Consider the following 9,690-nt stretch of genomic DNA (forward strand, 5'->3'; position numbering starts at 1 on the left):
GTGCCTTTTAGTCTTCACTATGACCTCTTGAATTCAGGGCAACAGTCTAGTTTAGACTGACAAAATGTTAACAAAATGTGCAGAGGCAGCCAGCAGGCCTGAACACACAATAGACTAGGGAGTCAATGAAAACAAAACAGACCCCCACAGGAACTAACTCTCCTCTCCCAGTCACTCACATACACACACACACACACACGCACTCACAGAAAGACTAGTAAATGCTATCCATTACAGCACCTACACTGATAAAGATATACAGTATAATGATTGTGCAACAAGAAAAAAAAGACCAGAAAGTAAAAAACACTGTTACTGACAGCTGTGACACAGAACAACATAATTTCTCTGATCCTGATGTACGTTGGAGGGATCTGGCCTTCAAAAGTGCATTATAGTAACCTTATGCATCAGTAACAAAAGGAGGTACAGTAATCTAATTCACCCAGGGTGAAGGGGACCCATCCATACGTATTGACTTCCCTAAATCAAGTGGATGAAAAGGTTTCAAGAGGGGAGTCTGATGAACTATACAGCTTTACTGATTGATTATAGGGGAAATGTGAGCGAAACGTGAGGTGTAGTATAGCCCTGTGTCCTGTGGCACCTGCAACTGGTGGGCATGTCAGTGCCTGCATACAATGGAGCAGCATTGGTTTACTTGTGCTGTCACATACATGTGGAGGAGGTTGCCTTTCAGGGTAAGTGTCAGTGAGTGTTAGTGGCGGACTGCTTAGATTTAGCTTACGAACCCCGAAATATTGTCTTCCTTGTGCTTAGATGCCACCAAAGACAAGACAAAAACTGTATACTGCAAACAACTTGTAAACAAGGCTGCAACTAACCATGTTATGTTCTTGATTATTGTTTTTGTGAAAAAATTCACTTCACAATTCCCAAAAGCTTAAGGACACATATACAACAATGCCAACAGTCCAAAACCAAAAAGACAAAACCCTCTCATTTAAGAAGCTGGTACTAGCAAATGTTGAAAGTGACTCAGAATCATCGGATTTATCAGAATAGCTGCTGATTAATAACAAAATAATCAATCATTCCACTAGAAATTTCAGCTCAATGTGTAAATCTACTAATAACCAACAAAATACATTCTTTATTAGCATACCAAAGACATTGAATTTGTTTAAACATCCGCTGCCGACTGCTTTTGCCATTATTTTATTTAATTATCGTAAATGCAGTCTGTTTGGGTGTTATTTACCTGTACTGCACTGCTGAAATGACCCAGAGTTCACTGCAATCCATTCTAGCTACAGATATTATGACTCAAATGTAACTGACATATTTATATAATATGAGAAACATCAGAGAACACTGTATGCCGTAAGGGGAAAAGGTATGCATGGGTTAAAAAAAATGCAAAATCTAAAAGTGAGCATAGTGCTTTCTGGGAAGCTTATGTGAAAAGTGTACGTAATGACATATAATGGACTGGCACTGGGAGTGTATCTGCAGTCAACCCCTCCTGTCTCACACATCCCCAACTCTTAACACAGCTGTGGGCAGCCAGTACCGTCGTGCAGGGATGCTGTATGTGGCGCTGCCAATCTGCCAAATGAATGATACTCTCATGCCAGTTCAAATGTCAGCTCGGAAGTTCAGCCCAAATCAGAAAATGTCGGGGACAAAGCAGACTGATTTTCCAGAATTTAAAAAAAAAAAAAAAAAAAAAAATGGGACACACATCAGAACACTCTCTTTAAGACTTCTCCAGTCAATCCGAAGAGCCTGGCAGAAAATGCTGCCGTCAAACAACACAAGCAAGCAGAGATTCGTTGGACCTATGTAGCTTGCAGATTCCGGCGTTGATGGGACACATGAGACATTTCTTCCGATTCCGCAGGCTTGCTGAAGAATCAAAGTACACGGTGGACATTTTGGGGCCAACTAATGTGTGTTCTGCTATGTCCAGTTAACAGAGGTACATGCCGCTGGGGGTTCAACGGCTCCCCCAGCAAACCGAAGGACAGCTTCTACTTAGATGAGAGCTCTGAAAGCCTACTTCTATCTTCATCCCACTCTTACTTTCTACGGTTGCCACTCGTTTGCCTGACCCCATAGGTCAGCCCTTACACTATACATTTCTTTGCTGAATTGAAACGAACTCTCCTCCTCTGCAGGCTTCACTGAGACTATATCCTGTCAGCTCGAGCGCCCTGGACAAATGGAGCTTTATTTGTCTTCACGAGAAGGTTTGAAAAGCCCGCCGCTGTGAGTGATGCTCTCGTTGCTCCAGTCGTGAAGTTCGTAGCATATGGAAGAGGGGCGACCGTCTACCTATTACATTCATATCGGCATTTTTATCAATCAGAACTACAGATGGGTCACGAGGGCGTAGCGTGGAGCAGCCTCCCAAAACGCCGCTTTGTCCGTCGCACCTGCTCCTCTGCCCTTCCCTCCCCTCCGCCTCTTACCTTCTGCTTTATGGCAAAGCTCCACCAAAGGTTGACATTGCCTCTGGAAGTCTGGAAAACACACGCCTGGTAAAACTATCCCCGCCTCGACACACAGGTGAACTCACAGAGTGAACTTTCCCGTTAACTCACATTGCCGTTAACTAACGATGGTGATGCTGCGAGCTCACGTGTGTGTGTGTGTGTGGGGGGGGGGGCTGATGCTTTTACGGTCTCCCTCCAGGCTCCTGCCTTGGATGCTGTGAAGTTGTAAGCGATTGAAGTGTTTGTGATCGGACGTAATGACAACGATGTGCGTCATGGTAGCCGTTGTGCATTATGAGAGGCCGAGCGGTCAAAGCACTAGTCTTTGTTCTACTAGTCTCACACCTGCACCTTGTTGCAGGTGTGAGACTAGTAGTGGTTTATTTTGCTTTTCGGCAATGAACATCTCGTCCGAATTGTTTTCGAGAGCACTTGAAAGCAGCACGCGCAGGATAAAGTGCGCAACTGCAAAGCTGATTTCTGTAGTAAGTGGATGCCTCGTCTGGTCACTGTGCAGCGTACGTGATCGTAGTTCTCACTGGGGACTGGAAATGTTATAGTTTAAGGTTGAAGTGTAGAGTGAAACCTCTATTAACACTGCCCTCTTAATGCCCCGCTGCCAGAATCTGTGGGTAGCCTGCCTATGAAACTTGAAAGAGATACCTGCAGACATTACCCAGGGCTGAGAAAGACAGCGAAGCGTCGTTTTTTGGGTCAACATTCTCCTTAAAGAAAAGACGTTAGACTTGAACGTCGGTCGAAGGCAGGGCAGTAAAGCCATGGCTGAATTAACACCCCAGGGGTCCCAGGAGCAAAGATTGGCTGTTGGGTTTCATTATTTCTGGAGGCACTCAGAAACCAGCCAGTGGCCTCATTTCTGGCTTGAATAATGAGTTGATTCACTGATCATTTGACTGACAGAAAGTTAATTGGCAACAATTTTGACATTTGATAACTCCTTTATTGAGCAAATCATTTTTGAACAAGAATGCCAAGAATTGACTGGTACCAGCTTCTCAGATGTGAATATTTTCCAATTTTCTATGATAGCAAATTCAACATCTTTGGGTTTTGTGACTGGTGGTCAGACAAAAAGTCTTCACAGAATAATAATCAGTATTTGTCACAATTTTCTGACATTTGATAGACTAAACAATCAATCAGTCATTTAAAAAATAATTGTCAGACATCGATAATGAAACTAATTGTTGGTTGGTAGCCTTAGGGTACTTCTGTGGTGAAATAATACTTCTTTGTACCTACCTAATACAACAGTTCTGCAATAAATCCCCCATTCACGAAGATTATAATGTTCAGTAAGTAAAGTGATGATGCTTTCAAAATTAATGTCATGAATAGTTTTTATTGATCAGTTACCTTCATACAAAGTGCGGTAAAGAGAAAAACCTGAATCCAATCATTATTTGCTGTGACCAGCCTTTGCCTTTTATGTGTGGAATGTGCCTGAATTTTACAAGCAGACTTTTTGCTTGATAGTAGGATAACAAATATCCTTTTTTTTCCCATCTCCCCAAATATGCTGCCAAAGGTACCATTTACTAATAAGACACCCTTTATACAGTAAATGGCTTATAAATTGTAGCTATGATTGCTTTACTAATGTTAAATGAATCATTTACTAATGCACTATAGAGTATTTTAAGCCATTAGTGAGAGTGTATTTTGGGTTGCCAGGTTTTGAAAAATCCCATTGGCTGGTGTTTATCCTTTCTATTTGGGAACTGTGCAGTTATAAGTGTTGGTAATGGTCTGGTAATTAATAAATACTCGTGGCCATCTCACTTTCTAATAAACCACCAATTGTGAAGTTTATAAATGTTAATAAGTCATGTTTTACGGGTTTTAATCATCAAGTCTGCAGTTGTAAGTTCAGATGCAGTCCTTTGTTACACATGAGTGGTCAAACAGTCTAACCAGTGAAAGGGACTTTTCACAGCCTGGAAACCTGAAAGTTATTAATGTATGAATTCTAATTAATATATTAATTAATTCTTATGATTAATAAGTATTAATTACCTATAACTAATCTACAAAGCTTTAGTGAATGATTTATTAAGCATTTATAAAGCCAAAAACCCCCTTTATAAAGGGTGCCTATAAAAAGTCTGTACTCTAAAGGTTACTTTTGGAGACACACGGAATGATAGCACAGGAGAAAATATGTTGAAGTATAATGTCGAAATGTTTCTGAAAGTTTTGATTAGACAAAGTAATCCACTGAAGAACCTGTACAACTGTAGTCCAGTTTTGTGGTTTATAAAGGAGAATTTCACTACAACTACCTCCTCATAATGTCATTATTTTACAAAACAAGTCGAATTCCTTCATTGGGGAGACCTGATTTCTGTTGATTCAAGAACCCACCATTGATATTAGATCAAATATACTGAAAAATACTCTGTGATTGCGTAGCTAGTATGTATGTACAGTTCCAGTGTTTTTCAGACACAGTTGTCACAGCTTAAAAGAAATAATCAACTCTGCTTTAGGAAAACTGTATTTTTTATTATACACCAGTGTATAATTTCTTAAGAGCAACAATCCTAGATTCCTTCCCCCCTCTATTTAAAAAAAGGCCTCAAAGCAAATGCAAAATTTAAAAAACATGAAATGACCCCTAAAAATCAGCATAAGAAAGTAAAGAAAAAGACTGACGATTGAACACTTTGTAATTTTCCTTAGTGCATTATAATCAACTCTATATAATATCTGGTGATCAGATTAGATTGAGTGTGTTAGCAATTATGCCTGCAATGCAAATTCTCAGTAGCATTCAGCCTAGGAGCTGGTTTTGATCGGTTTGACAATCACTGAGCTGCCGGTGAACAGTGTGGGGAAGAACTCCCCCATGAACTTATTCTTCAGGCGGTGCAGGAAGCTGACGTATCTCACCCCAGGTCCATAGCTGGAGAACACGTGCGACACCTGCAGGCCAACATGGAGACATGCAATAAAAAAAAATGTGCATCCAAGCAGACGACTGTACCTGCCTGGGGACTCAGTGACTCACCTCTTTCCAGGTGTGTGAGTAAGTGCTGAGGTCCTCAGTGGGGGTGACAGTGTGCTCGGAGATCACTGTGCTTTTGTCCGCACCCAGTAACTTCACATAGAGCTCGTAGATGGACACATGCAACTGAGTCTCCTCATACCTGACAAAGTAACAGATAAGTGAAATTTATAGAGAAGGTGTTTCAAGAAATCACAATTAAATGTAGTTCTGCAATTTTATAGAACAATGTTCATGAGTTGACAGCGGTTAGGCAGCACACTGAATTCTGCCTAACCTAGAATAAAGGAACTACAAAAAAAGTATTGGGTTCATTTTACAAATGAGTAATTTTCAGTTTATTTCTTAATAACTTCTAGGGCAACAATTATTTATTTTTTAATATTATCAATTAATCTGCTAATGATTTATGTAAATTGATCAAATCATTATTTAGTCTATGACATATCAAAATATAGTGAAAAAAAAAAAACAACACAAAAAAAAAACTGTCCTTCCCAGTTTGTCAGAGTCAAGGTGACGTCTTCAGATGTCTTGCTTTGGGCTATCAGCCCAAAACCCAAATATACTCAGTGTACAGCAACATGAAACAGACAAAATCCAAAAATCCTCGTACCGGAAAAGGATTATGTTTTCCTTCAAAACAAAATTATTATTCAGTTATCAAAATAGGTGCCCTTTATTCTTCCGTCAATCAAAGAATCAACTGACTAATTGTTTCAGCTCTAAAGATTTCCAAAAATTATCTTGAAAGAACCATGTAGTTTGGTAATCATTTTAGGGAAAATAGTGTAGAATGACATCTACTCGTTTCAGCTCGTTGGATTTCCCTTACAACTACAAATGAAATGTTTCTATTCCTATTGGATTATATACAGCTTTACTGATGATGAACACTTGGTTAATTCTCTTAAGTCAAAGGCAGGTCTTTTTTCTACAAGCAATTCCAAATCATAACACTATTTTCCAGATCTTATCTTTATAAACACACAAGCTGAAAGCCAGACACCCGTCCATGCCCAAATGATTCCATCATTTACGATGCAAACTTACATGACACATGTACAAATGCACAGACTGTGAAACTTGTACTGTACATGGTGTCATTTATGTGTGTCCCAACCAAGCTGATAAGGCCACAGTGATAAGTAATCATACGTGGTCTGTATAAGGGCATGGAAGTGGGAGGTGGGTGGGGGTGCTCATTAACCCACCAGTCTTGGATGACAATTTCAGGCTGAAATTCATCCAGCAGCTTTTCCCATAGTCCCTCTGCCTTCAGGTCCAACACCTGCTCCATGGAGAACCAGCTGAGGACAACAGAGCAGACAGGAGTCATATTCACCACATGCTCATAATTTGGGACAAACGTTTTCTAAGTCGTATCCTGGCCTTAAGTGTGTCAGTTTTACCTATCATCTTGTAGCTGGAAGCATATAATCACTGGTAATCCCTGTTATAACCAACTGTATGGTAAACATCTGACCCTCGGTAGCACCCACCTGTACTGACCCAATGCGCAGGTCACAGCACCTTCTGGGATGCCACTTGTATCATAGGGGAGGATCTCCGTGCTCGTGGTCCAGCCAGTGAAGTCACCTATAAATTAAGAGATTAGCTTCACAAAACATTGTTCATTTTCTTTGTTTTCATTTGCTGCCAAACATACTGATCAAATGCGTCTCTCACCATCAGGTTGAAAACGTGGAGGTCCGTTTGTTGGCACTTCAGGCAGCTCAGGTTCAGGTGGAGGGGTGTCTTTGGTCAGACCTGTGTCAGGAAAGACAAAAGGACAGCTGTAAAAGGTGACACACCTACTGAAGCCACTGTAATTCCACCGTAAATATCACAAGGCCAAAGAATATACCTCTCTGACAGGTTCACTGGGTGTGTCTCTGTGTGAAAAACACACACTTTAAGTATTAAGTATTAGTCAGCAGCTCATAAAAGTCACATCTGTAGTAGGAGACATACTATACATTAACAACTTTCGATATGTACTCTTTTTTTTTTCCTAACCAATACAGTGATAATTTTATTTTTAAAAAATGACAGTGTTACAATCCATGGACCTTGTTTCGCCTTCATGTAATGTGAACGCAGTTGTCAGAATTTCCTCTATAACAACTGTTTGGTGCTTTTCCTCATTACAGATTGGGCTGGACCAGTATCTTCTATAATAATAAATTCACCTATGATTATAGCTTTAGTAAGAGATTTAACAAAATAAAGTTTGAAAAATCACCTCAGTTTCTTAAAAACTGTCCATGCGCCTCTTAAAGCATCAGCAGGTCACTTTCTTCCTATTTCACTTCTCATTGTAGTCATTTTGAATCTTGGAAATATTTCCACTGAGTTTAAACTGGACTAGGTCAAAACCTAGTATGTGGCTGGACCGCCCTTTATCTGTTTGCTTCTCTACTATTCTCTGTGCCCACATACACAGTAACTTATTACAGCTGAATTCCCAATAAAGTTGTTATCACTTACATGTTTTTCTCTTTCTGTTGTCAGGAAATGGAACAAGTATGAAACAGTGACTGAAACTTGGCCCATTAAGACTCCATATTAACCGCCAGTCACTTCCAAGCCATTTCCAAACTGCTGCTCTGCTCTGCTGAAATCCTGATTTTATTACCGTGACGTCGTCTGACAGAATCACCATAAAAATAAGTTAAAGATATCTGTGCTGTGATTTCAGCTGTATTTACTTTTAAAATGATCATTCAGTTCTGTGTCAGATGCCGTGTGGTCAACTGAATGAGACACATAGAGAGGTGTGCCTGTGGAGGGAAAGCCCAAACTCGCGCTCGTGGGACAATACTGGCGACTCTCTTCAACAGAAAGTAGCTATGGTTTGTTCAGAATTTTTTTATTTCTTGCTTCTTTGAAGAAAACTCGCTAGAGGGGTCTGAAAAGTCGGTAAATCTAGAGACAAAGGCGCTAAGTTAGCAAAACTGCCTGTAAAAAAAACCCCTGATGAAGCAATAGAAACTGTTCACACCTATTCATTTTGAAAGAGCAACGGCCAATGATGTAACTTCAGCACTTGGCTTACTTAATCCTTTTCTGTACCTTTAAGATACTGTGTTTGTTTCTGGGGTTGCCACTTTTCCAAATCTCTGTATAAATGGATGGACTGTTTTTATATTAATACTATAACAAGTTGGCACACAGTTGGCTGATGTCTGGGTATCAGAGCACTATGGTTACTTCAACAGATGGGGGACACAGTGATGAGATAGAGCGCTCTGGATAAATACTCCACATAAAAACCAAACCAAGAACAGCAGTGGAGAAACTAACTTCCTGAGGATCAAGATTTACACAAGTCTTGTGGTTTCTTGCCACAAGACTTATTGGATCATTTCTATTACGCAGAGGAGTTTCAACAGTTTTCATGAGGAAGTGTGTGACTTTCAATTTTTGAAACCAGTGAAACCACTTCAGGATCAGTTTAGGTCGAAACTACTTTCTGATTAATTTTGAATTAAAACAGAACTTTGAGATGGAGACCTTTGGAAGATTTGGAAATTACATTGAAACACCCAAACCAATTAGGCTACTGTAATGAGTAGGCTGAAATGTACACCAACATCTGTGCCAGCTATAAACTCCAAGCCCAATGTAGATCAGTATTACTGATCTCTGACCCCTCCTCTGATTCACTACTGTAAATTGCATCTCAGTCCGGATCAGTACTGATCAGGAAAACGACACCAGTCATGTTAGTGGGAGAGTTGCGGTACCGTGAGGCGCAGGGTTCCGCAGTAAATTTCTCCCGAGCGGCTTTGCTTCATAGATGGACTTCCAGTCCAGACCGTCGGGCATCGGTGCGCCCTGCAGACTCCACTCAGCCTCACATTTCTTCCTCCATTCAGTGGCAGACATGGTGCGGGCAGACACTGTGCAACCTCACACTAATTCATCCAGGAAGTCTACACAGATTTCTTTACTCAGTCTACGCCCCTCCCTGCTGTTGCAATGTGCGCTGCTCCCCTGCCCCTTAAAGTCACACTAGTTTATATCGTTTCCAATTTTGTTTTTGTAGAAATATGTTTCTACAAAAAACAAAAGATTTTCAAAAATGTGTTTTAATAATAATTATACAAATAAAATAATATTATGATGTATGATATTGTCTTTAAAGTAATGAGTGTAATAGCAATAGTAAATTGAAGAAGAGTGTCTATATGAGTTGTT

At 40.2% G+C, this 9,690-nt stretch overlaps 1 protein-coding gene across 1 annotated transcript; it reads right to left on the bottom strand.

Annotated features, from left to right (window-relative positions):
* Window positions 1-4,582: 4,582 nt before the first annotated feature.
* Window positions 4,583-9,428, bottom strand: nccrp1 (P1, F-box associated domain containing). Its single transcript, XM_040150764.1, has 6 exons — window positions 9,237-9,428; window positions 7,177-7,257; window positions 6,990-7,086; window positions 6,702-6,797; window positions 5,491-5,629; window positions 4,583-5,405 (listed from the first exon to the last, which is right to left on the bottom strand). Exons 1-6 carry the CDS (start codon window positions 9,376-9,378, stop codon window positions 5,259-5,261), a joined length of 702 nt encoding a protein of 233 aa, XP_040006698.1. The 5' UTR covers window positions 9,379-9,428; the 3' UTR covers window positions 4,583-5,258.
* Between the last annotated feature and the right edge of the window lie 262 nt (window positions 9,429-9,690).

The sequence above is a fragment of the Xiphias gladius genome, chromosome 17 (assembly GCF_016859285.1).
Source record: "Xiphias gladius isolate SHS-SW01 ecotype Sanya breed wild chromosome 17, ASM1685928v1, whole genome shotgun sequence".
Taxonomy (NCBI): domain Eukaryota; kingdom Metazoa; phylum Chordata; class Actinopteri; order Istiophoriformes; family Xiphiidae; genus Xiphias; species Xiphias gladius.

Excerpts from the sequence above, each read along its gene's own strand:
- nccrp1 (XM_040150764.1), bottom strand. The coding sequence starts at position 9,378 with ATGTCTGCCACTGAATGGAGGAAGAAATGTGAGGCTGAGTGGAGTCTG. Across the intron at positions 6,798-6,989 it reads TGCGCATTGGGTCAGTACAG|CTGGTTCTCCATGGAGCAGG; the intron begins GTGGGTGCTACC and ends TGTTGTCCTCAG. Across the intron at positions 5,406-5,490 it reads ACTCACACACCTGGAAAGAG|GTGTCGCACGTGTTCTCCAG; the intron begins GTGAGTCACTGA and ends GTTGGCCTGCAG.